The sequence below is a fragment of the Anguilla anguilla genome, chromosome 4 (assembly GCF_013347855.1).
Source record: "Anguilla anguilla isolate fAngAng1 chromosome 4, fAngAng1.pri, whole genome shotgun sequence".
In the NCBI taxonomy this organism is placed as follows: Eukaryota; Metazoa; Chordata; class Actinopteri; order Anguilliformes; family Anguillidae; genus Anguilla; species Anguilla anguilla.
Window position 1 is genome coordinate 35,735,716 of NC_049204.1, and position 27,765 is coordinate 35,763,480.

Sequence of the window (27,765 nt, forward strand, 5' to 3'; positions counted from 1 at the left end):
CATCTTTTGAAACGCCACTTGGCTTTCGATATATTTTAGATTGATATAGTCATGTTTAATTTAACAAGGGAGAAATAAAAATACATATTTTCATTCAAAAGTTTGCATCGTTTGATTTTCTTTTTGCAGGGAGGAGGCTTTCGCTTGCAGCAAGGAACACGAGTCAACAGACACGGACGCAGAGCGGTCATTTCTCACATCTGCAAAGACTTTAACCTGTGCCAGACCGTCAGATTGTTAGTTATTAAAAACAAAAACAAAAAGTTTACATATACATATACAACAGCTAGTCAACACATGGCCTGATCTCTAAACCAGCGGCTTCCGCTTTTCTCCTTAAAAGTACACAATATACAAAACAATTTTTTTTTCATTTTTAAGTTTAGCTACCTAAGTCCCTGTGTAGTAAATAAAGACATAGCTCATCTCATACAGTAAACGGTTAGTTTAGTTTTTTTTTTTTTTTTTTCTTAGAAAAGCAGGAGAAAAGAGAAAGTATAACACCCTGTCGCTCACAAGCATTCGCCGGGCCCGTGTATCCCGTGGCAACCCGCAAAACCAGGAAGTCCGAGCAGAGGCCGCGGGTTTTAACGGCAGAGAAGAGCCCGACTGAGAAACTGACCACACTTCAAGCCCGACGGCCGGGCCTTCTGAAACGTTTCAATACAACTGTCTGGAACTGAAATTGAGAGAATCAACCTGCTTAAAACGGTCAACGTATGATCCAAAACAATACTGCAATGTTAATTTTTTGTTACTCTAGGTACAAAAATTATCCTCGACGCTCCTTGCGCTGAAATGTATGCAGAAAATGAAATCTCTTCGTGTCCGGTCACAGTGCACTCAAGACGCCTTGAAGTGATTTCAGACCTTACGTCTCCCTATCTGATGAAGACCTTGCTGTTGAGATGCATTTATTTGTACTTAAATACGGCATATATTATTCAAATCATCTGAAATGTTTTGGAAATACTTATTTAATGAGCCCTGCAATGAAAATGATCTCGTTTTTTTTTTTGCAAAAGGAAGCAGCAGCCCTAAAAATAGTAGTGTCCCTTCCCTTGACGAACTCATCTCCTGCGGTAATGAGATGTTTCGCCACTAGAGGTCGCCGTCATCTGACGGTGCCCGTTCAGGTCATCTCTAGAAAACCTCTCCGACACGACACAATACAAAAAGGAATCCGGTTCCGTGATTTCCAGGATTGCGTTGCTTTAGAAACAGAGGTATTGGGGGAAGGGGAGGGGGAGGTTATGAGAATGAGTTCAAGTACGGCAATACCGAAGTGGAGGCGGAGCTGAAAGCTCAGGAAAGATGGGAGGAAACGAAGCCCGAAGAACACAAATCAACTCGCTAAATCGACAGCGAAAGCGGTCGCTAATTCTCATCAGCTCAAGGCAATCTACAGTGAAGTTCTCCTCCTCATCTCTGTTTGCGGGACAGCAATGTCTGTCTTAATTCAGTCCCAGCTTCTTTTTTAACCGCTAGGCGACTCCAGGCTGACGTCTGTTCGTAAGGCCGGTGGTGGTGGTGGTGGTGGTGCCCTGCCCCCCCCGGTGGCCGGGCAGAGCGGTGCGTTTTGGTCTTGGCGGGTGGCGCGGAGACGGGGTACTGCGGGCGAATGGCACGGAGGGACTGGCACAGCTCGGGGGTGGGGGCGGGCCGGGGCAGGACTCCACTAGCGGTTGCTCTTCATGGCCTCCTTGGCGGCCAGGATGAGGGGGGTGAGGCTGGAGAGGGGCTTGGCCAGCTTCAGGAAGGGGTGCTGGAGGGGGGACAGAGGAGATCACATGATCGCAGATTCCTCTGCTGTTCCCACTTAATGGGGCTCAAAAGGACAGAAAAAGTCATGAAAAGTCGTAATAAACAGTCATAATACTGTGTGCAGTATTGTGTATATATATATATATACATATATATATATATATACACGTTTAACACAATTGGAGTGTGTGCAATATCCTTTATATACTTGTTTAATCAAAGTGAATATGTGTTCAAATGCTGTCAGACTTCGTAAATAAATGGTTATGTGCTCAGTTCTTTAAGTGAGCCTTCTGCCATGACTGGCACGGGTGTGTTGGGTGGGTGCAAAGGCGAGTATTGGCCGAGGCGCGTGGGCGGGGCTTACCTGCAGCAGCTCCTTGCCCCCGCCTCTCTTCTCCACGTCCATCTCCAGGCAGCGGTTGAGGAAGTCGCGGAAGATGGGCGACAGCTTCTCCGGGTTCTGGAGCTCCGGGGTGCCGTTGGTGGCGATCAGGTACAGCGCCTGGGGGGTGGGGGGGGGGAGCAGGGCAGAGCGGAGCGGAGCCGGCCGGTTAGGGCCACGGGTTCGATTCCCGCTCGCCGCAGCGTCGGCGGTGCGAGGGGCGCTTTGCCTCGACTGTTCCCACTTACAGTCACATCGAGCCACGTCAAGCAGTTCAGCAGCCTTACATTTCCCTGTTTAAAATCCAGCACTGTAATGTGTTCATGGCTATGAGTAACTGTTACAAAATGAATATTGTACCTTATCAGACCTGTGTTTTGTAGATGTCCCAATGACCTTGGTGTGCACTTACTGCACGTCGCTTATGGATAGAAGCATCTGCCAAATAAATGTAATGTAATGAAGGCCTGGTAAAGCCATGCAGCGGCAGAATAGGCACTTACCCTCAGGGGGTTCTCATTGAGGTAGGGGGGCTCCCCCTCTACCATCTCGATGGCCATGATGCCCAGGGACCAGATGTCCACCTTGGGCCCGTAGGCCTTGCGGGTCACCACCTCGGGGGCCATCCAGTAGGGCGTGCCCACCATGGTGCTGCGCTTGCTCTGCTCGGGGGTGATCTGGGCGCAGAACCCAAAATCAGCTGCGAAAGGGGGAAACAACGTTAGTGCGCTCCTTTTCACGAGGTACTGTCAGGGTTTTCTTGGCGTTTTTGCCGTGCGTGCGCTTTAGTGTCCGTGTATGTGCGTGCAAGAGTGTGTGCCAGAGGTGAAAATTCAGTTTAAGAAAGTAAAAGTCTTCCCCAGTATTTTTTGTTCAAATTACCTACATTTGCTAATTAGCACAATTCTTCAGCCATGAAGTAGAACTAATTAGCAAAAGCAGCTGGCTGAGTTCATAAGTGGAAGAAATACACGGCAGGAGTTATACTTTCTGACCCCAACACTGGTGTGTCTGTGCATTTTGTGTATGGGTTGTGTGTGTTTTTGTGTGACACGTGTGTCTAGTACATTTTGTGTCTGGTTTGTGTGTGGGTGCGTGTGTCTGTGTGTTTTGTACATTTTGTGTGGTTTGTGTATGCGTGCGTGTGCTTGTGTTTTGGACATTATGTGTGTGTTTTTGTGCCCATGCGTACATCTGTGCGTTTTGTACATTTTGTGTCTGGTTTGTGTGTGCATGCGTGCGTCCGTGCGTTTTGTACATATTGTGTGTGTTTTGTGTGCATGCGTGCGTCTGTGTGTTTTGTACATTTTGTGCGTGTGTTTTTTTCTCAGGCACATCCCATACGCAGCGACGGACTCACTGAGTTTCACAGAGCCATCCATTCCCAGCAGCACATTGTCACTCTTGATGTCTCGATGGATGACCTGGTTGGCATGAAGGAACTCCAGTGCCTGTAAACACTGAGAAAGGAGAGAGAAATTTTAGAACACACACACACACACACACACACACAAACGTGAATGAGTAAAAGCCCAGGCGGAATACCAGCACGACACATCTGCACTGTCCCGACTGTACTTCATCAAACCAACCGCAGTATGGATCACGGATCTTCAAGCTTATTTCAACTATAAGCCTGTTCAGAATAATACATTTTGACAGACAAAATTTACCAGCATACTCACTACTCTTGCTCATGCATTCATTTATCAATTCAGCCTGAAATGATTTTTTCACCAGTAATCACTCCACATGCAAATAAGCTCAGGCCTGCCTCCGTAACTCATGGGCACTTCAACCCCTTAAAATCATTAAAAACTCAGGGTTTCATGTAAAAATCCCCCGTCTTAAACAAACCCCATTTTCTTTAAAACTATATATAGTACAGACATGGTTCACAGCTTTCAATAAAAGAGCACATTTTTACTACATTTTCTACATCCCCTGAATTTACAGGAGTCTCACTCAGTAAACATACAGGAGATAGGCTATATTTTCTGAAAATCAACAAAGAAATCCCAAATTCTGTAGTGATCACACGTACTTCCGACACTGGATTTATTTTCCAAATCGTACCCTAGGATGTATACAACATCAGGATAAAAGTTCGGAGTGGATTGAACAGAGTGGTAAAATCCACAATACCTCTCCAAATGGCACCAAACCTCTCCAAATGAGAATATTCCACATCTTTTTTCCCCAGCCATATTCCACTTCTAGAATCTAATTCCATTGAGATGGCACCCTCTGGAACCCCCACAAAACAAATCAAGGCTCCAGAGTGCGACCATTTTGGTCGCACAGGCAACCAAAAATATGTCAAGTGCGACTAAACATTTTCATTTGTCACACCCGGTGCGCCTGACATTTAGCAGGTCTGTCTCTGTGTGTTACGATGGAGTATTAGGGCCACACTGAGGGGGAAAAAATTCTTCGAGAATAAGGTCATAATATCATGAGAATAAAGTCGTAATTTTACGAGAAAAAAATCAATATTACGAGGATAAAGTCGCAATTTTAGGCTACGTGTTATTTTAGACAGGAAATATCAGAAGAGCAGCCTGCCGCCTGCGTTAAAATGAGGAAGGTGGAGCATCTTGTGTATGTTATACTTTAGTATAGGTTTCACAAATAAAATACTTAATCTTTTGGCACATCAGCACCACATTATCATAAGTATCAAGACATTGAAAAGATTGTGCAAGAAACTGTCTGTTCCGAAGAAAGAACCACACGGGCTTGGAGGAAGTTGCAGGCTCAGGCTGCCATTACACTGTCCTCTCGCCCATTTTGTTGCTTGCTGGTAATATATATTCCTAAAATTTTTTTTTTTTTTTTCCTCTCGAAATTTTACGATTTTATTCTCGTAATATTATGGCCTTATTCTCGAAATCTCAGAATTTTTTTCCCCCTTAATGTGGCCCTAATACTCCGTCGTAGTACAGTGTGTGTATATGTGTAGCGTTATTTATTTTTCCCACCCGCGTTCTGCGAAGACCCGCCCCTACTCTGCCTCTGATTGGCTCTGACCCTGATATTCTTCTTTGCTGAATGTGGGTGGGGGAAAGAAATAAGGCAGGTATGTGTGAAACCGCGCCCTGCACACCTCCGGAAACAGCGCACACTTTTGGGTTTGATTTATTTATTTGAGTTTGTCAAGCACTTTAAACATCAGCACTTTTTAAGTTTGTTTTTTAAACAATTGAGGTTATTGCGATTTCTTGTTTGTGCTCTGATTTAAATAAAGAAAAAACATTTATCTGCACCTTTATTCCTGATTACAATCATTTACATAATGTTTTAAGAAACTACCAATGTGTATGGGAACTGACAAAAAAGGTAACGCTTAAAATGTATTATTGTGGCGCCAAAAGGCGCGGTGAAAAATGGTGCACCTAAATTATGTGCTGGTGCACCTAAATGAAAAAGTTAGGTGCACCAGTGCAACCAGTGTAAAAAGTTAGTCTGGAGCCATGCAAATCCTCTGTAATTACCCATTCTCTCCTAGTGGCCAAGCTCTGTATTTCAGTCAAGGTGTTCATAATGGTTACTTATCACACGCACTAAATTCACAGTGAAACAATCAAACCACTTGGTTTCATCTTGCTGTGCACTCTTACTGAACTGCACTCAGCTGTCAGACTACTCTAAGTAGCCCTCTAATTTGCACAGGCAAACAGTGGCTGTATGAAAGGAGGCAGTCTCCCAACACCCCCTTTAAAAAAAATAATAATTTCACAGGGAAGTGTGAAGTGAGGGAACTCATGTCACAAATAGTAACTTGTCCTTTGAGCTCACATGGAGACACACACACACACACGTATATGAGCAGGCACTGTTCTCTAAAATCTGAATTTATAGAGAACAGAAAGAATTTGACTGTGCTGACCTCACACCTTAGGCCTGTCCAGTGTGGGAAAAACCTGCCAGAAGCTTCCTCCCACTGGAATTTACTCATAGTGCCAAAAAGTTACACAAGTCTCCTGATCAGAACAGAGTGAGAGCCCACAAGGAGGAAAATTTGAACTAATCATAAAAATATAAAATCAAATCAGATGATTCACGATAATATAGTGCCCTTTATTACTATTACTATTGCAGTGTTCCTTACGCAAGCATTTGCCCATAAACAAAGCTGCAAAAAATAATGGGTTATAGCGCTGCAGCTTGTTTCAATGACAGATAAAAGCAATAATTTGAGGCAATGTTATTGTTAGATACCGGTGTCTAATTTCATGGCCACTGGGCTTTTTGGGTTTACAATTTCAGAATATCTGCAGACTGAGAATTTGGCAGAAGAGCAGGAAACTCACTTCTCTACAGACGGCGGCGATCTGAGCCTCGTCCATGCAGGTCTCCGTCACCACGTCCGTCAGGGAACCGCCCGCCAGGTACTCCATCACCACAAAAAGCTCCTCCCCCACCAGGAAGCTGTGATGACATCACGCATGTGCATGCACCCACACAAACAAAAAAGAAGGACAGCCAATCACAACCTCTGAGGGGCTCTGGTGCTAGTCACCACAGTAACTGTAACATGGCTGACTGAAGCCCCTCCCTGACCGAGTGCCCTCAGCTTTACCTGTCCAGGAAGTTCACAATGTTGGGGTTCTTTAACTCTTTCATCACCAGGATCTCGTTAATGATCAGCTCCTTCTTTGGCTGCTTCTGCAGATTGATCTGTTTGATGGCCACCTTGGGAGACAAGAGACCACCAGTGAGCCAGTGATGACTGCAGCATTGATGTCCTGTTAACCCTCCCCGGAAAAAAAAAAAAAAAACCTAAAACCAGGGCTGCCCAGCCGTGTTAGTGGAGATTTACCATCCTGCAGGTTTTCATTTCAACCATAATTTTGGCACACCTAATTCGACTAATTAGCCGTTCAAAGAGATCTGTAGCTGCTGAACGAGATGTGTTTTTTCAGGGTTGGAGTGAAAGCCAACAGGACGGTAGATCTCCAAAAACAGGGTAGGGCAGTCCTGCCTTAGAGCCTCTCACTCATTCCCTCGTCTCCAACGGTATCAACTCAACATCGCTCCTTCATCCTGGCCTCCCCCACCCTTGTCCAGCTCTTCCACACCCTCCCGGGTCCCTCTGACCTCCACCAACTCTGCTTTACCCCCCAGCTACCCTCAGACACGCTTCCTGCAGGCTTTCCATGCCCCGCCCCGCCTCCCACCCCACCCCACAGACCCGTGCAGGGACCCTCTTTACCTCCTGTCCTGTAGCCACATCGATGGCGGTGAACACTGTTCCCGAGGCCCTGCAAGGAGAGAGAGGAACTCGTGAGCACGGCAATGCACGAACGCCCATGACCGCGCATGCACTCGCGGGAGTTTCAATGCCAGCGCCCTCTAAACAACGCCGCACCTCCTTCACACAAAGACACGTCTCAACCCAACGCGGACACAAGCTACGATCCACTAGCCACAGTCTCTCCTAACTGAAAGGCCAAAATGAATGCTCTTGAACGTTTTTTATGTTATTTTTTTAAGGCTTCTTAATGCTATGCACAGTGGGGGAAAAAAATGTTTAAAGACCCTGTGCAGCCTCCCTTTTCTTACATTTAAATTGTTCCTTTAGTTACTAAATTACAATATATATGTATTTTTTCTACTTATAAGATAAGATAAAAAACCTGCTTTGATGTAAAACCTGAATTTCTTAATATAGCTGACTCAAGACTGGCTGGGCGTGTCAGTTCTGTCCTAATTATTTATGCATTCACTTTTGATTGACAGCCCGGGCCGCTCACTCCCACTGACCTGGATCTGCTTTCACTCCACGTAACGTCAGTTGTTAGCTAACGTTAGCTAGTTATCATACGACCGTAATAAGGGATCAAGGGTTGCGTTTCATGCACATTGAGCTAGGCAGCATGCATAAAACACCTAAAGCAAGGCGTGAAAAGATGCATTCATATCTCTGCATTCTTTAATCACACAATAAGGAATTGCTGAACTGGATAGTTAGCTAATGTTAGCAGCAGACCCGCGCAATACATATTTGAGAATTTGGTCATGGCTTTGAACTTGGGAGCACACAATACATAAATATTCATACTGGGTGAGTGTTTTGGCCACCGCACATTGGTCAATGCAAATTAGACACATTTGTGATGTCACTATCTTGGTCTCAAAACCACCAATACCAAATAAGTATCCACCAGGTGGCAATGATGAGCAGTATAGTTTTTAGGGGAAAAAATCTCATTCATTACATACATGAATGAAATACTTTTAAAATCAATGTGCAAGTAACCTTATAGTCTTTGATCATAATATAAGCATTTTAAAATCATGATTTTCACTGCACGGGGTCTTTAAGCTTACGTACAGCTTACATGTTAATTAGAATTCTTTCTTGAAGGGCATCACAGAGTAAAAATTAAGGTTCTCATTCTCATTATCAGACTACGGGCAGGACACATAAACGTTAAATGTGTCCAAACGAAATCGTGTGCCCACCACATTTGGAAGAGCGCGATCTCTCTCGGGTAGCATTTACCCTCTCTTCTGCCTTGAGGACAGAACAGGCTTGTACAGTAGATATGACCAGCACTCACCCCTGTCCGATCTTCTCGTATCGCGTGTACTTCTTCTTGGGATCTCCGATACTGACGATGGTTCCTAAGGAGCAAACACAGTGAGACTACAGCAGGTATGCTTCCTGTTTGGGAGATTGGGAAAGTTGTTTCCATGACAATGGCGAGCAATAACTGCCCCATCAGGTGTGCTGTGGTAAGGCGTAGTCACATCCTGCGATTCATAAGCACACAAATCTATAGGGCGTGACCACATGTTCCATGTAGAGAATTATGACACAAACAGATTTTTGGCTAGCAAAATAGCGCCATTAGCTTGTTGCCCTGCAAACTAACGTTCAACTCCCTTGTCACCATGACCAGTGCTTTCTTGAGGTAATACACAAGCTCAGCTCATTCCATTAGCCGATTTTGCAGTTCAGCATTATTCCCAGTATTTTCCTACAGCTCCTGCACTGTGATTGGAACACAACGGGGAAGCTGCTCTGGTGACGCTGTCATGCAGCTACACTACGGATGAGCGGCAGACTGAAACCGCCTGTCGCGGGAGGCTACGGCTAAGCCCCGTGGGGCTGTGAAGGCAGGGCAGCGTGCCGCGTCGGCGGCTGGGTGGGTGGGCGTACTCAATTTGTCCATGATCTCCTCGTCCGTCATCTTGCCCTTCTTCTTCTGTCTGTCGGCGGCTTTGGAGGCGGAGTCTCCATCCGGGCTGGTGGCGGGCGGGGGGAGAGGGTCGATGACGGAGCGGGTGTACACCTGTGTGTGGGGGGGGGGGGGGGGTGAGAGTGAGAATGCAGCCGAATAGGATCCTGACCGTAAGGCCTCAGATCTACGGGCTCAAAGACGGGGTGCTCACAGATTTGGTGTGCTCCGGGCGGGGCGCCACGATGGGGGGCGGGGCCTCCTCGTCGTCATCGTCGTCGATGTCCTTGATGTTTGGGGACAGGGGTTCCGTGCCCTTCTTGGCAGGCTAACGGCAAAACACAGAGGGATCGGGTCGGAAGGTTAACAGCTGTCCAAGGCACGTGGACACCGCAGGCCATGCAGCTGGCTGTTCTCTCGAGCGCAAACACCTTCCCGTAGCGCAGTGGTTCTCAAACTCTGTCCTGGGGGACCCCTGTGTATGCTGGCTTACCATTCCGACCTCAACTGCAATCCCAGAATTTTAACCAGCTGTTCATTTCTCTTAATTAGGTGCTTTTAATGTTTTAGACCTGGGGTCCCCAGTCTTATCCAGAAAGGGCCAGTGTGGGTGCACACACTTGATTCTACTAATCAATGTCCTTAGCAAAGACTCTAGTGGTTGAAAGCAAAGCCAAAGACCTCACACAAAGTGCTAGATGGGATTCTAACCATTCAGGACAATGCTAGTACAGAATTAATAACAACTGTACAGTTATAATAAAGGCAGTAAGCCAAGGGATCACATCGTATAAAAAAGTTTAAGCATGGCTATACAGATGCGTTGAGTGCCCATTTAAAAGGAGCCAGCGCATTTGCTTCCCTGATAGATCTGGGGAGGACATTTTGGAGACGCGCGTGGAGAGGCGGAGCTAAAAGCGGTTTCCTCAGGATCGCTCTTTCACCCTAGGGGAACTCGATCGACTCCAACCAGCCAGGGTGTGGGCGGAGCCAAACCGTGTACAGCCTTACAGGTAAGGGGTAGGATTTTTGCACTCCATCCTAAACCACATGGGGAGACACTGCGACCTCAAGAACGCACAGGGCTGCCATGATCCCAGGATTGTGAAGGCTGAGAGACCCAGGCTGCGGAGTTCTGGATGTTCTCTAACCTGCTCAGGACGTGCTGTGTTTTCTTTGCCTCCGACTTTCATTTTCAGTAAGTGACTTGGTGTTACTGGCCAGGCACCCACACTCCAAATTAGGACCCCAACTGCCTCTACATGGCAGTCTGTAATTTAATAAATTACAACGCTAAAGCTCCTTCTAAAAGAAAATTGCGTTGTAGCACATAGCAGAAAATGAAAGCACTCTTTTATCTGACTAATTAACAGGACTGGTTGAGAATATGAAACGGTTATTCTTCACACCACGCATTGTCATTTCGGTTCTGACACAATGTGGCTTTATGAGGGGAAACCATTCGACAGATCAAAGTGCACAATTATGAGCACTGAGCGGCTCCTTGCAACTCAGAGTCTGTATGCCGGTATTAGTTCCAACCATTAGTGTACAGTAGACCTCCAGGACTGACATTGAAACCCCTAATTAAAAACGCATAGTCTCATACAGGCCCACAAGAACTTCCACTGTCAATAATTAAATGATCAAATTTAGCTAAAATTTCTCAAATATTTTTTCAAAATTTCATTTTATTAAACCTCTATTTATTCACAAGCAAACTCCAATTAAGACTTTTTTTTCAAGAAGGACCTGGCCAATAGGTAAATGATTGCGCAAATTAAATAATTAAGAAATAATTAAGTTGGCAAGGAATCCATAATCAGACACAGCTGTGCTTGTCCACTCCTGCTCTAGTGTAGCTCCCCGAAATAATGCACTCCACTAACAGCGACGAGACTGGAAATACTCACAGGTTGTGCTCCTGATGGGAAGCCATCTTTTTCTGTGAACAAAAAATAAATAAATACATAAATAAACAAATAGGTTTGTAAATAATGTGAGTGTTACTTAAGGAACTTTTCAGGTCTATGTAAACACAGTCCTCAATGCCCATGCATGTATTCATAATAAACAGACACACACACACACACACACACACTAAAGGGGATGTGTGCGCGAACACACATACACACACACTAAAGGGGATGTGTGCGCAAACACACACACACACACACACTAAAGGGGATGTGTGCGCAAACACATACACACACACTAAAGGGGATGTGTGCGCAAACACACACACACACACACACACTAAAGGGCATGCGTGTGCACACACACATATCTGCACGCAGTATGCGGTGCAGAGGAGACTGGGGAGGACTGGAGGACTCACCTGAGGAGAAGCTGAGGTATTTCTGCCTGCTGTTCCCCGTGGAGTCGTAGAATTTGAGGACGTCCAGCACGGCCTGCGGGTTCTTCTTCTGCTCCGACTTGGTGATGTTGGAGGTCTGCAGCAGCCGTGCCCACTGCTCCGGCATGCCCTAGGGGAGGAGGGAGGAGGGGGTGGAGTCAGAGCTAAGTGGGAGGGGCTAAGGGCTTCTTTGGAGCAGCAGGGGTAAGGGCAGGGGTCAGAAACAGCATTAGGCGTGGCTCTCGCAATCACTGCAAAACAAGTACAGGGAGACTGAGAAACACGGTGTGGGCAAAACTCCGCAAAATTACTGAAGACAAAGACTAAATTTAAACCCAAATATCCCCAAAGAGACTCCCATAACCAACAACCTCCATTACCTCCATGTTACTCATTATGAACCTGACACTGCGCAGATATTACACAAACTTCACAGGGAAAAGGCTGAAGTAGTGATTGGACGAGGCCTGACAGGGGACCGTGTGAGTGACAGGCAAAGGCTGAAAGAGCCCACACCAGAGGAGGAGCCTGGCTGGGATAGGGGCGGAGCCTGGCATGATGGGGTAGAGTGCTGGCATGACGGAGGCGGAGCCTGGCACAATGGAGGCAGAGCGCTGACATGACGGGGGCGGAGCCTGGCACAATGGAGGCAGAGCGCTGGCATGACGGGGGCGGAGCCTGGCACAATGGAGGCAGAGCGCTGGCCAGTCACTTACGGTGAACTCCCCCGTGACGGCGTCGAAGCCCACATGGATGGTGTGCTCGAAGTCCGAGGGGGGCGAGATCTCGGGGCGCTCCTTGTCCTTGTCCTTCTTTCTGCCGCCTGCAGGTCACATGACTAGCGTCAGACCGAGCGGAACGACGTGACCCGGGCGGAAAGGAATGTATCAAACCGTTACTATCACAAGCCAAGGGTTTAATTCTTGGGTGGGAGGTTGTGCTGGGAAATGGTTGTGAGTGGTTGTGGGCTGTAGCGGGGTATACGGTTGTGAGTGGTTGTGGGCTGTAGTGAGGTAGCGGTTGTGAGTGGTTGTGGGCTGTAGCGGGGTAGCGGTTGTGAGTGGTTGTGGGCTGTAGCGGGGTAGCGGTTGTGAGTGGTTGTGGGCTGTAGCGGGGTAGCGGTTGTGAGTGGTTGTGGGCTGTAGCGGGGTAGCGGTGGTGGGCTGTAGCGGGGTAGCGGTTGTGAGTGGTTGTGGGCTGTAGCGGGGTAGCGGTTGTGAGTGGTTGTGGGCTGTAGCAGGGTAGTGGTTGTGGGCTGTAGCGGGGTAGCGGTTGTGAGTGGTTGTGGGCTGTAGCGGGGTAGTGGTTGTGGGCTGTAGCGGGGTAGCGGTTGTGAGTGGTTGTGGGCTGTAGCGGGGTAGTGGTTGTGAGTGGTTGTGGGCTGTAGCGGGGTAGCGGTTGTGAGTGGTTGTGGGCTGTAGCGGGGTAGCGGTTGTGAGTGGTTGTGGGCTGTAGTGAGGTAGCGGTTGTGAGTGGTTGTGGGCTGTAGCGGGGTAGCAGTGGTGGGTGGTGGGGTTGCAGCGGGGGTTGAGGTGGGGGGGGGGGGGGGGGTGGAGTTGGCTTGCCTTTCTCTGCTCCAGAGAAGATGGAGATGATCTTGTTGCGGGGTTTCCTCTCCTCGGGCACTGAGGGCAGGGGCTTTGAGCTGTGATTGGCCGACATGGTGTCCTTGCTGCCGGTGCTGAAGATGGTGCTGCTCATTCTGACGGGTGGGGCGGGCGGCTTGTCCTCCAGCTCTCCGTTATCGGACATGACAGGGGTGGGGACAGGGGAACGAGACACAGGCGCAGACACCTACCTGTGGAACACCCCGAGAGAGAGACACACACAAACAAGGTTAGCAGCGGCTAGGCTAATTCACCTCGAAATGCTACTTTCTGCTCATTTTTGCATTTTTCACTGCTGTGTATTTTAGACCCTGTGCAATAATTTCTTGCATTTAAAGTGTTAACTAAGCAACAAAAAAGATGGGCACTTGCCATTTCAAATTTACGAGGACAAAAGAAATCTAATTTCCTTTTGATGTTACGGTTAAAGTTATGAAGATACAATAATTACTAAACACAAGAACAGGAAGCCTGATGTGGTGTGCCCACTCAGTAGACATATTCAATTCAAGTTCACTGGCGGCCCATTAAATGGTTAAGATCTAAAATGCCATGTTAGCAAAGCAATAAACAAAATACCACATCCTCAGGCAGTAGAAGGATGTTGCTACAAGAACATATAATTTAAAAAAACTCATTTAAAATCTCGCCTGGATAGTCTAGATATCAAAGTATTCTGGTTCTTCATGCAGACAGCACACGGCCTTTAACTCCAACAATGACTGTTTATAACGTAACCGTGCTGACCTACATATCTCCACCAAAAACAGCGACACCAAAACAGCACCGAACGCAGAAAATAATCGCTCTGATCGAGCGAGACAACCCTGTGAACCACCGCCGGCATCCTGCGTTCTTGGAAACGACTCACGAAACACGCGAGCCGGCGTGATGTTTTATTTTTTTTTTGTCGCGAGCAGCGCAGATCCACGAGCGCCGGCGGCTTCCGACTCCCGGCTCCGAGCGCGAGCGTGATTTACGGCCGCGGCGGCCGGGCGGGGCCCCAGCTCCCGCTCCCGCCCCCGAGGCTACGGTTAGAGCGGGGGGGAAGGAAGAGTGACGCCGCCCCGGCAGGAAGGTTGGGCCCGCGAGGCACTTCTGCTTTGGCGGGGCGTCCGCATTCCAGCGGCGCTCTCGGGCGCGCGAGGGAGGGGCGCTCTCTCTCCCCGCTGCGGTCTCGCTTCGCGCTCGTCCGTCTGTCTGTCCGTACGGCGCGGGGTTCGGCTCTCCGCCCCGCCTCTGCTACGACCGCCACCCCGGAACCGGGTCGGATATTATATTAGTATATCCCATTATAATTATCTTTGACGCCACTGGAAAAATACAAGGGAAAAACATGGCCTTGCTTGGCGTGGACATTACAAATACAATGCCGCTTATCAGGTTTTATAATCGCCAGATTCTGGACTAATTTCCCACCACATTATCAACCTCACTGTAATTGTCCAACCACATCCGTTCTAACTAAGTCACTACTGAAGTTCAACGAGGCTTCTGGTGCAAACCAGCAGCTGTGCTACTCCCAGGTAGATGTAAGTTCTAGCTGTAGTAGGCTACTTTGTGTAGGATAACCCCATAGACCCCATTGTATTCATGTCCTGAAAAGGCTTCCTTCCCCTATTAAAACGGAGTCGGACTCGGGGGTGGCTTGGTTAGCCGTACCGGTTAGCCACTGTGCAACTGGGTTGCCAGTGCAGCGCACCTGGCAGCCAGCGCAGGGCGGTGCGCAACCGGCTTCAGCCACGCCCAAACGAGGGAGGGATTTCAGTAGATGGGACCTCCCCCTCCAGTGAACTGGCTGCTCCCACTCAGTCTGTGTGAGCTGCACGGAAACAGACCTTCTCCCACAACGTCTGTGAGCAGATACTGTGAGGGAAAAGGACTAAGGAGGCTAGGCTCCTGGTATCCCATGTTGTGGTAGGGATTGTGTGCTGGTCTGAGTGCTCCCGGGCGAAGGTTTTCAGCGCTGAAGAGAAAGGCACCCGTGCGCTCCGCTAAAACAGACAGGAGAGACACACGCTGTGCGGGCCGGTGACCGGTGGCTCAGCGCTGGCGTCTCCGGGGTTTACGTGGGCTGAGCTCGGCACGGGCGCCAGCAGGGGCGACTGCGCTCTCTCTGAACCAACGGGAAGCCGAGCGTGAAGAGACCGGCTGCTCCCTACACCCCGCGGCAGAGAGAGAGAGAGAGAGAGAGAAAGATTGACTGACAGAGAGAGAGAGAGAGAGAGAGAGACTGACTGACAGAGAGAGAGAGAGAAAGGGGGGGAGAGAGAGAGAGTGTGACAGAAAGGGGGAGACTGACTGACTGACAGAGAGAGAGAGAGGGGAGAGAGACAAAGACAGAGAGAGAGGGACAAACAGAATGACAGACAAAAGAGACAGAGAGGGGAGGAGAGGGAGAGAGAGACTGACGGGGGGGAGAGAGAGAGAGACAGAGAGGGAGAGAGAGGGGGAGAGAGAGAGAGAGAGAAGAGTGCACTTCTGGCTATGAAAAACCGATCCAGCACTAGAACCCAGTGCTCCCTTCAGCATGACCCTGCACGCCCAGAGGAGCCTGACAGCTCCCTTTCTGCACTGAGTGTGCGGTGGCCTGTCAGCACCGGAGCAGCTCCCTCACACGCGCGTGTGAAACACGTACCCTCCAACCACAGGGACTGCCGTTTGTCCGAACGCGTGCGACTGGAGGGATGCGGCGAGGGAGGGACCAATGGAAACGGCCAAATTCACAGTTGTGTGTTATGTTTAATAAAACATGAGATGAAACCAATCATTATCACCAGGAAAATATTCAATTTTAACACAAATAAATCAATAATCATGAGCAGGAGAAATGGTCACACTTTGCCATCACTACCTCATGGTTCGCATGTACAGACATCCACAGGAACTGTAGGTTGCTCGCTGTGAATGAGCCGCAGATGAGACAGGAAGTGCGTCTGTGGGACTGAGCGTCTGTGGTGAGCGTCGCTGAGGGGGGGGGGGGGGTATGAGCGAGGGGAAGGCGCTGCATATCCGCCACGCACTCTGCGGTAAACGAGGGGAAGCGGCGAAAACCTCCAGCTCCGAGAGAATCTCTCTGCTCGCCGGGCGGGCTTTCCCCAGCGCGACCGTGACGAGGAACCGCTCCGGACCCCGCGACCGTGACGAGGACCGCTCTGGACCCCGCGACCGTGACGGGGAACCGCTAAGGACCCGGTCACCTGGGCCGGCCGGCGGACTAAAAAAAAAAAGCGGGCCCCTGTCCGGCTCTGTGGGCGGCGGTGACTCGCTCGCACCCACCAAAACGCCGGGTCCTCTCTGCTCCTTTGCGGCTTGTGGCTGGAATGACGCGGCAGCACCGGCGTGGTAGTGACACCGCCACTATGCCCTAATAAGGCATAGGTGGTGAACGGTGGCTCGACTCTTTCGTTCTCCACCTCAGTCTACAAACGCCTCTCTCCTGACCCCGCTGGTACCTCCGCACGCCTCTCCCACCCTGGCATAGTGAGCTATTCAGCTAAACGGCCAATGGGAACGCAGATGGGCGGGGGGAAAAAAAAACCCTGGAGAAGCTGATCTGTACTTCGGCGTTTGCAAGTGAGGAGTCTAAAAAGCAGAAATGCAGACAGCCCTGCACTGATCACCCAGGGCACTTCCTCACACAGGCCAGGACTGAGCCATTACTGCAAGAGGCCTGGCCCTGTCTGCAGATAGATGTGTGCAACCTTTGGAGTGCTACAGAGTGAAGAGAGAGAGAGAGAGAGAGAGCAGAAGAGACAGACAGAGAGACTGAGAAAGAGACAGAGAGAAACAGAGAAAGACTGTGAGAAACAGAGAGCGAAAGAGACAGACGGAGCCAGAGAGAGAGAGCGAGAGAGACAGAGAGAGAATGGGTTGTAAAAAAATCTTTTTAAGTGTGATGCCAATCACGGCCAGAGTGCAACCCCTCACCAGAGAGGCGGATCACTGATCGACTGCGCGAGGGCGTCACGGAAACAACCCCGGGCCTTGTCCCCGAGAGCCCGTTCAGACGTGCGTCTCCGAGAGCTCCGATCGATCCAATAATCGACTCCATTGTCTTAACGAAAGGGCTGGGAGGACCGCTGGGTGGGGACAGACAGACCCTCCTGTCCTGTCACCACAGGGCCCCCGGCTCTGTGAAATGCACAAAACGGAGCACGGGGACGCTCCGCTAACAAAAAATTCCCGGCCTGCCTCCCCCACGTTTACGTTCTGCCTCTGCGGGAATGAAGCCACTATCCGGGTCGTAAAAAGTCACGTGATCTGGTGTTTCCGGGCCCGAGCAGACGTCTCTTCAGACCTGCGCGCTCTGGCATTCCAGGAATGGGCCTGCCCATCCCCGATCAAGCCAGGGCGGCCCGCCGTGCCTCCGGGGCGCGTTATTCATTAAGCGCGGAAGACCGCGCTCTCTCCGCCTGAGCTGGAATACTACGGCGTCGGTTTTTTAACGAGCTCCCGTTAACTTACGCGCACACTCGCGATGCGTGAACACGTACGCTGCGTACGAAGGTCGAGTCTAAAGCTGAATCACTGAGGTTACACCACGAGGCCTCTTCCGCCCTTGGATCGCGGGGCCCCTGTCACGCCTCGCGATCGACTAGGCCATTTTTTGGGTGCGCGTGATTGGGAAGGCAGAAGTACTGAGCGATACGGTCTCACGCCGCACGATTTCAAAGTCAGAGAAGCCGTGGCAACAAGCGGGGGCTAAAAAAAACCCTCAAAACTAAAACGCTCACGCCGACTTCTTCATCTGCTAGTGAAGCGCAAACTGACTGTTAACACACACTGCTGTTAGCCAACGTAGCGGGAAGTCTCCATAGCCCTGCTGCATGGTCAGGACATGACTTGGCAGCGCTGACGTTAAAGAGTGGCGAGTTCTAAACTTGCCTTTCATCCCCATTCCCTATTGGCCATTGGGAAACGCTTGTCATTTATCCTAATTTCCTACTGGCTATTGGGAAAGCTCATCAGATGCTCACCTCTCAGTACCTCTCAGGCTTCATGATCAAGTGGTGACATGTCAGAAACCCGTTGCGGTCCCAGACCCTGGAGCTCATGAAAGTCATGATTCTCCACTCCGCCACACTGACCAGCCCAGCACATCCCGTTCCTGAGTCCACAAAGTCCACATTCCATCACCACATGTAAAATTCTACCACAGACCCGTAAAATCAGTTTTAAAAACCGTTCAGGGTCAGGTCGCCACAGCAATGTGCTTCTAAATAATGTAGATGTTTGTCCCTACATGTTACCAAACCGCTACTTACACGTTCCTCAATCTCCTCTCTACAGGTCACTCTGATGCCTTAGCTTCACACAAATTATTCACTTAAGGCAAATGCTCAGTTCAAGCCACAGTCTTTCATTACAATATTCACAGTGTCAGTACAGTGACAGTGATTAAGCTCTGAAAATAGCTCAGCTGTTCAACCACCCACACTTCAGTCCCTGTATGAGTCAGAGGTCATGGTAAATAGAACTAGGGAAACAACAGCATGTCCACTCGCAGGCTAACAGAATAGTTAACTTCGAAGTCAGAGAAGCACAGATTAAACACTGTAAAATGAACTCAAAACAAAAGTTAATTAAAAGGCATTAAGCTGTGCCTTCGGAAGCCAAGGTACTCAGTAAAGCTGTGACTGTTTGGGTTAAAGCCACAGTAGCCGTGGCACACCTGAAGGAAATTCTGCAAACCACAACACTGCCATCTGACCCCACTGCAGAAATAACAATGTGCCGCACGCCTCTCAAACCTGTGGAAGACTCCTGGTCGATCAGGCAGAGGAACTGCTGCCTCTTCTTTATACAAAATGGACACCGTCTGAAAACTTTAACAGGTTTTAACACGTCCCCCGCCCTCCCACACACACACACACACACACACACAGAGTGAGTTTCTCCTCTGCAGTAGCCATGCTTGAGGTTAGCCGCTGAGCTCACAGAAGAGTGACCTCTGGTGACCCTCGTGGCACAGCCGGCCCTGCTTCCTCGGCACCGCGCAGCGAGCGCCGCGGGTCTGCCCCGCGAAACGCCGCCGCTACGCCCAAGCTGGCCCGGGCCGGGGCCGTCGTACCTTTCAGCAGAGGTCCGCGCTCACGGCGTCTCACCCTGACGCCCCGCAGCCGGTTCCGGAACGTTCCACTCCTCTCTGGCCGAGCGCTTTCTGGAAGGAGACACAGGTGGGTTCCCCCTCTCTCTCTCTCTCTCTCTCACTCTCCTGTCTTCTTCTGCCCTCTCTGTGGCGACTCTCTTTCTCTTTTCTCTCTTTCCGTCTCTCTCTCCGTCTCTCTCCCTGCCCCCAGGGGTGTGTATGCATGCCTTGGCAGGCAAAGCTCCCCCCCCTCACTGAGTAAATTAAAAAAAAAAAAAAAAAAAAATTTTAAAGGGGCGGAGCTACTTCCGCAGTCGGCGCGAGAGCCAGCATGCCTGCACAGGCTCAGTTCTGCTCTTTTCTGGCTGTGTTACCCACACCATGAGCCTCGCGCCGCCACCGCTTCCTTACGACGACCGCGATTTACTGAGCACCCCGTCCTCGCCACCGCCGTGTGGGTCCAACCGCCCCGTCCTCGCCACCGCCGTGTCGCTCCGGGGATACTGGGCCCGACTCCTGGACCGGCCGACTGAATTTCTACCCAGGCGGGGTATGAGTCACCAAGCAACAAGACGGAAATGAAACCGCCGCCGGGCAGTTGTGTACGGGGGGCGGACGAAGTTCAGCTTAGTTTAAACCGGGGCGAACATCCCGGTGCACAGGAGGCTCCGGGGCATCTTTATGGCTCTTCTTTTGGGACGAAGTCCTGCTTACGCGACAAAAGGAATGTGCGTCGAATGCTAGCGGTGTCCGGTTAGCGCGCGTTCGTCGGGGATTCAGCGCAGACAAAGTGGATTCTGTGCCCGACTTGTCAGCACAATGCACCCACCCTGTAAACCGAGGCTCGGAAAAACCATTACACGGCTGCGCATGCGAGCACGACAGCACCACACGGAAAGTATGCAGCAGAAAAATAAAAAAAAGGGGAGAGGGGTGGGGGCGATAATGATTTCATAAAATACCCCCCTACCCTCAGGACAGAGATTATACAGAATATGAGACACAATCCTTTTGCCTACCCAATCACTAAATGGTTTTGTCAATGTGGATGTAGTCCAGGGAATTTCCCTCAAGCACAGTGCCACTAAAAGAGCTGCTTTGGAAAAGCTGCTCAGTGTTCAACACTGTCTACGGGAGCAATACAAAATGGGAAAAGTGGGTGTGGCAAGAACCTGTCAATCAACTAAAATGAAGGCCTACACGAAAGCTCCAGCTAAGGAAAAAGACAAAAAGAGGGCATCACAGGTAACATTTCCCCCTGTTCTCCCTGTTAAGTTTGGAGTTTGTCCATTGTACATGCTTTAACGATACAATTTGCTGCGTTAAAGCTCCTGCTGATAAAGCCAATCCAGGGCAGAATTCTAATATAAATTTTTAAAAAAAAGGGAAAGCGAGTGCGCATGTCACACACACCCCAAACAGAGGAATGTGTCGTGGAATTTCAGGGCTGACTTCCTCAACCAGCCCTGCAGATTATCAGCCTCCAACCTCAGGGGCAGGTTTTCAAATTTGCTAACCCCGAGGTTAGAGTAAAGCTTGTCGACCTGGATCAGATGCACGAGTGCGAGGTCTGCAAGCTTTACTCTAACCTTAGGGCAGCAAATTCCATCCAGAGCACACTCGTGCATTAACAAGGGGAAACCTGAAAGACAACGCAAAACAGCCAGACCTGGCTGCACCATACAAAGCACCATCTGTACCGATGTGTCAGCCTAGTATTTTGCATCAGATTACTTAGGCTATACTGTAGGTTTGCTCATTCAACGTCTCAGATACTATCTTCGGGCTGCTCAGTGCGCAAAGGCCAAACACCAGGTCTATACATTCAAAATGTCCAGACTGTGAACGAGACTGAATCCTTCTTCAATGCAACTATTCATCAGCTTCCATCTCATCCGGGCCAGGCCAACTTCTACGAGCTAACTCTGATTCAACACGTTAGCCTTCTACGTAGCTTCATAGTTGGTTACTATATCAGTTCACCTAGCTCACTTGGGCCCCATCTTAGATTTAGACCTTTAGTCACATGATCACACATAAGGCTGTCTAACTACACCACAATGATTTGTCAAATGAACAGCTGTAACTTCCATTCATCACCATTTGATCATCGTCAGCTAAAAGCTTTGATCAACACAAAACTCCATGGAACAATTCAGAGATGTCTCTGAATCCTCCGGTGAGCAGAACGTAACCTGTCCCGCATTCAAACAAAAGCAAACAAGTCATAAATTCAGCGGGGAAATTTTGAAAACGTTCAGAGTTTCTAAGCGGAAGTTGTAGGGCAATATTTCATCCACTTTTCTTTACTTAGCCAGGACAGTCCACTCAGGAGCAATTAGCAAAAGTTTTCCAGGGAGTGCTGGAAGGCAATCGGCCCCCTGGCAAGCTCTGTTCCCCTCTGCCTCGGATGGGCTGGTTTCCTGCAGTTAGAGGGAATGTAAACAGAGGGGTCGCGGGGTCCCGGAGCCGGGGACCTGGGAGGACCCCGCTGTCGTCACCCTGGTGACGGCCCGCTGCTTTACTGCGCCGCCACGCTCCGCGCCTGCACCTGCCGCATGCAACAACTTCCCTTCAAGTGTTCCCTTCCAGACCGCCCCCCCCCCCCCCCCCCCAAAAATTCAACTGTTGACCTGCCCGGCACTCCAAGAGGCTTTCTTTCTGAGTTAACAGGACCCTGATGTTGCAACAACCATGGTACATAAAAAAAGTATCATTTCAAATTTAAGCCCATTTACAATGTAGGGACATTAGCCCATTAGCCTATATTGTGAAAGTACTTAAGTGCTTCATTCGTTACTTATTTTTACCGTAGCAGTAATATACAAAACACAGCTTGATTAGTTTCATAAGCATTAAACCGAATGTTTTAGAAGCCGACCCGGCTTGGCAAACACAACCTTCCAATTTGCTATGGTACTACAATTCCCATCAAGCATTTGAACATCTCATGGACATCTTGGACAAAGTCTCAGCGATGATGTACGGGGGGCTAGACGCAAAGAGAACACAGAAATGACTTTGCACACTGACTTACAAAATACAGTTGAAAGACTGGAATAGCGCGGTGACAATCTGACTTGCTAAATGAACGTGGACAAGTACACACATACGCATATATCACCGATTATGAAATTGTGAATATAATGACCAATCAGCCGCAGGATTCCAATACACATTTATAGGCTACTTTCCATATTAAACCGGAGTTCTTCCCAAACATCACTGGGAGTTATTTGTTCAATTTTTAGGAATGTCGTCTATAAAGCACAGCACTACGCACACCATACTGTCTATATTTACATTATCATCTGCAGACAGTAAAAATACATTATTTCTTTTTTTTGGCAAATTTTTCCCTTAAAAACTCTTTCCAGTTTAATGGTAACAATGAACATTTTTTGTTAACAGAACTACTGACCAAAGTAGTAGATCTAACACAGCATTGCCAGCTAAACAATCACAAGATCTTGTACAACGTTGTGTCAGGCATAACAATGAAATGACCGGCACGCTGTTATGAGCAGAACAGCAGTGTATCCTCAGGGCAGTGAAAGCCAGCCTTCGAGAACAGGAGATGCTTTGGTTTTTTTTTTCCTTCTGTCCAACCCTTCAATGACATCATTGGCTCAGAGTTTATGCAGTGTTAATGCGGGTGACTGTGCACTAAGGGCAAAGAGCCCAGCTATTGTATTAAGAGGAGCAAGCGCAGCACTGAGACACTGCAGTGCCGGGGCTGTTCAACTGCTGGAGTCAATAAAGCGTCTTAAAGGCCGCAATGCAAAAGGAAACCTGTCAATAACTGAACGACATGCACCGGCGACAGCAATTAACACAATTCTCATACCTTTCAACAAGCAGGAAGAAGCCTGAAAAAGAACCCGAGTGTAAGTTCTACAGCCGCACACTGGGGACAGGAACTGACCCGCGACTCAGAGCCAACGGTGAAACACACATCCCCCCAGCAAAGGCATTTATAGTAAACCCTCTGTCGGTACTGACGTCAACAGAAATGCAAACAGTAGGGAGGCTGTACCTTCACCCTTAAGCCTCTGAAGATCACAACAGATCCACTTTCCCGCTCTCCAGGAAGAGGAGACTGCAGGAGAAACTGGAATACTGCCACTTTTGCACACTTGACAAAGATGCCACCTGATGCCCATGTAACCCACTTTGATGCTCAAAGCTATGAAAGGTCAGCACACTTTTGTGCTTGATTAAAGGTGAGCCTCCACAAGCACTTACAGAGGTTAAATTTTTCCCTCATGACACCTTATTCCAGTACAGTTAGTATATGAGAATTCTTATATTCAAATACAAAAATGAATGCTACCAAATGCACAGATAACAGCAATCAAACTTGGAAAAATGGAATAGGCTACATCATTAAAACTCAGTTATCAAGCAAAATCAGGTTTAACTTACAAGTTAATGACCAGTGAATACAGATTAAGGTACCCTACTGAAATGATATAAAACATCAGAGTAAACCGCACTCAATGTGTGCACACATGCAGACACACACACTACACACTTCCAGGCTTCTAGTGCAAAATGAGGCGCAAGTGGTAGTTCTGTTGCCATCACATTATCAAATTTACTACAGCTTGTTATATTGTGAACTAGCCTATGCTTTTTAACGGCCAGTAATAGTAATAATCAGATGGTAACTGTGCTGTCTTTTCATCTGCACTCTCTTCCTTGCAAACTCTCCTTCTAAAAACCTGGTTATTCTATCAGCCGTATCTGCAAAGTTGACAGTGGCACAGTGACAGCAAGATTCTGAATTTTTATGCAGAAAAAGCAAAAAAAATAATAATAATACACTGTGATCTGTCAACACAGATATTCCGAGGCATTTGTTTTTAATTAAGATTACAACAGGCAATGACCCAGACTTGAACCATAACAAAATAATTGCCCCTGTTTCTCTGGGACAATTTCTTTCGGTCCACTACATTTATGTTGTTCATTGATCATAAATATTGACATGGGCCTCGGTAGCTTTGCAAGATTCAAAGAGAAAGCGCTTATTACACTGTGCCGATAAGAATGCAGCACCACTTTGTGGAGGCGGCACAAAATTCGATTGCGGCGGCCAACACAGAGTTCTGTGAGCAGGGAAATTCCAGACCTCTTAAATAAGACCAACTGCACTCCAGTCATTCAGATTCTCAATGAAACGGCCTCCATATCATGTGTACAGTAAGCCTGCTCTACCCAGGACAATAAAAGTCAAACCGTATCTCCCACTTATTTAACTGCGCATCCGTATTTCAGTTTCGAAACTCAACTGACCTTTGTGAAACAATCCACTTTAAAATCCCCCATCTTCTCTAGATGTGGTCAACATACCGAAAACCTTGCAAGGCTACCCACCAGAATTGACTCTCCCTGACACTGGCCCTGTTTGTAGACCATAAAACGTTAAGACAGCACTGTGTTTTGGGAAAATGTTTGGTTCGCAATTCTTCCAACTGCCTTTTGATCAAAAACCAAAATGGCCACCAAGCAAAAAACAGAAAGCAGAATTTCATCTAATTTTCATTTCAATAGGCACCAATGATGCTAACCCTTCCAAGTTTCAGGGACTCCAAAAAAGTGATGGATATTAATTTTGTGAACAGTACAGGACACAACCATAACCTAAGATCTTATTCGAACCCAGCCTTTATAGAAATAAGGACATCACAGTGACCTCTGCTGACCAACTCAATATGAATAGACAGCATGAAGAGGGCAAAGGAGAAAACACTACATTGTTTTTCTTCGTGCTTCCTGACTGAGTCACTGAAGTTGGCTGGGAAACCATGCTGTGGAGGAGTATCCTTTTTTGTGTGGGTCAAGCACCAAAGGCACTGGTACCTGACTAATCGCTCAGACTTTATGACCCTAGGCCTGTGCGTCCCTGTCCAAACCGCATGCATCAGACTGGGCTCTGAGAAGTTCCCCGACTCTGGCCCCAGAACTGAAGCCGCCTCTGCAGTTGGGGAACTCGTAACCAGGAAGAGATCCAGACGTGCAGCCTGGCGGGTTACACTCATTTCCAATAAGTTACAACAAAAGATGATGTTTCTACTCCACATTTATTTGTGGGGCTTGCTCAATGACTTCTATGCTCACATTATATAATGGCAGGAATTCCCCCCAAAAAAAGCAATTTTCCAGGTAAGAACATCTGCGAAATGCTGATGGACCAATGATAAATACTATAACACCCACAAACTGGACTTTGGCAAATAACCAAACCGTTCAAGGAAAAAAGGACCAGCTAGTAGCTCTGACTGCACGTCAATCACAGCTACAGCCAATGAGGGGATGCCGACTGGGCGCACAAAATCATTTGAAAAAAATCTCAGGGCTCACTTGAGTGGTCACACTCCAACCAGACTATTAGCTATGCGTGCTCCACGTCTTAGCTTCACCTGTGGCCCTGTTAAGCACTTGCACACGTCCCTCCAGCACCTCTGCAACCTTATCGTGTCTGCAAGTTGGCAATGGCACGATGGCAAGTAGTAATGTGTTTTAAGGTCATATGTTCACTTCTGCGCCTTGGTACGCAATTAAACATTTCCCTAGACTGCTCTGCTTATTTGCAGTTTTTAGTGATTGTTTGGTTGTGACACCATAGCGCAGTTTTAAGCCAAGTTAAAACATTTAGCTCACCCTCAACTGTTCTCACCTTCATATAAGCTATTATTCGGTACAATAACGTCGTGTATCTTGCGTATTTACATGTGTTATGAAAAAGGAACTTAAGATATTGCCTACAAACTCTTCTGACGCAAGTAAGCACATAAAAGCATGTTGTCCCTTTAACAATTTGCGCCGATAACCAAAATAAAGGATGTGTGCATGTAAAAACTAGATCAACAAGGAGCAAACGAAAAGAATACATTTCAATGTGTTGGGAAAAACGCACCGTGTTTAACTAAATTCATGACATGTTCAAGCACTGAAATAGAACAGAACACGACCAGGTGTTTCGATAAAGCCTGTCTGAAAAAAAACTAATAAGGGCGCGTCTGAACAGTTCAACTTCAGGCTATTCCCTGCGTGTGCTCCCCGTTGTACTCTACTTTTATTTTCCTTTTAAAGAAAATTATGCTATATATCCATTTTCTTCAGGGTTCGGTTGACTAAGTAACTCTAATGTTATATTTCAGCAAGCCAGGCAAACGATGCTAGCAAGCTTTCTGAGATCAAAAAGTTAGAATCTTAACAGGGTTGACAAGAGAGCCCGCAAATAAAATGGATAAAACTACTCGCTAGCAGGTTAGCTAAACAGCATTGGCATGGTTTCCAAATAACTGACTGAACATGCCTATGCATCATGCGATCCTAAAATCGAGTTTAAACAGATACATTATTCAAATTGTAACTAGCAACAACGCCTTTTATGGAAGTACCATAAAGCTAAATTAGCCGACTACACCTGTGTGTCACTGCTCAGGCATGGTAACAAGCGAGCAACTAGCTAGTTAAACGCCAAACGTAAGCTATCTGACGCTAACTGACCAATACATTCGCTAGGTCATATTACTCTCTACTCAGTTGAGGGCGCTAAACAACGCGACGTTGTGCATAGCTATATGCTAACTAAATGTTAGCGATCCAACTGCTCCGTTATAGTTAATCAGTGAACCGTTGTTTAAGCATTCATTAAAACTTTACGCACCTAATTTTCGAAAAGATATGCATGATTTTACAAAAGCGACTTTTCATTAAGCAAAAGATGCAGTAATGTTTCGCACACGACGTATACGCACAAATTTCACACATTATAAAACTTTAAAAACACAGAAGAATGTAGCCTGTTCGCTAACATTAGCAAGCTAAGTGTGTTCAGAAATCAGAACTCACCAGCGAAACTCGCGCTGTGAAACTTCCACAAAACTTTGCTCGCCTTCCCAGAGCCGTTAAACAATTTGGCCACTCTTAACACCTGTCCAATGACTTATTACAATACTTATATTACTTCTTACACAACTTGATATGGGATATTTTGCTTACGTTCCCTTTATTCTTTAATCTTCTTGGACCGGGGTAGTAGATCCGCAATGGCGCAGGGGAAGCGGAACTACTGACCCAACCCAGTCTATGCTCAGAACACGCCACAACTAATGAAAATATAAAGCGACAGTTTTAATGGTATAATAACTAGCCGAAAAATACAAAATATATCTGCCCATTTACATTTAATCAAACTATCCAAGAAGGAGTCGGAAGCAAAAATAAGAACGACTTTTTCGTTTTTTCGAAAAGCATTGTGGGTGACGTAGTCAAAATCTTCTTTGGGTAAAAACAATAAAATGCGGATGAGACGATTCCACACTACTTTTCCCAAGACTACTGAATTTCTCTTATTAACGATT

At 47.9% G+C, this 27,765-nt stretch overlaps 1 protein-coding gene across 3 annotated transcripts; it reads right to left on the reverse strand.

Annotated features, from left to right (window-relative positions):
* On the reverse strand, positions 1-27,641 carry pak2b (p21 protein (Cdc42/Rac)-activated kinase 2b). 3 transcript variants are annotated; one of them, XM_035414906.1, is made up of 16 exons: positions 27,254-27,641; positions 19,373-19,462; positions 13,258-13,490; positions 12,409-12,515; positions 11,675-11,822; positions 11,250-11,281; positions 9,551-9,664; positions 9,318-9,450; positions 8,716-8,779; positions 7,365-7,413; positions 6,732-6,844; positions 6,463-6,580; positions 3,510-3,609; positions 2,653-2,849; positions 2,132-2,269; positions 1-1,765 (listed from the first exon to the last, which is right to left on the reverse strand). In XM_035414906.1, exons 3-16 carry the CDS (start codon positions 13,442-13,444, stop codon positions 1,679-1,681), a joined length of 1,587 nt encoding a protein of 528 aa, XP_035270797.1. In that variant the 5' UTR covers positions 13,445-13,490; positions 19,373-19,462; positions 27,254-27,641; the 3' UTR covers positions 1-1,678. The 3 variants fall into 3 exon arrangements, with proteins under 3 accessions (XP_035270797.1, XP_035270799.1, XP_035270796.1); XM_035414908.1 differs by lacking the exon at positions 19,373-19,462 and having other exon boundaries at positions 27,404-27,641; XM_035414905.1 differs by lacking the exon at positions 19,373-19,462.
* Positions 27,642-27,765: the final 124 nt, after the last annotated feature.

Excerpts from the sequence above, each read along its gene's own strand:
- pak2b (XM_035414908.1), bottom strand. The coding sequence starts at position 13,444 with ATGTCCGATAACGGAGAGCTGGAGGACAAGCCGCCCGCCCCACCCGTC. Across the intron at positions 6,845-7,364 it reads ATGTGGCTACAGGACAGGAG|GTGGCCATCAAACAGATCAA; the intron begins GTAAAGAGGGTC and ends TTGTCTCCCAAG. Across the intron at positions 3,610-6,462 it reads TCGCCGCCGTCTGTAGAGAA|TGTTTACAGGCACTGGAGTT; the intron begins GTGAGTTTCCTG and ends CTCCTTTCTCAG.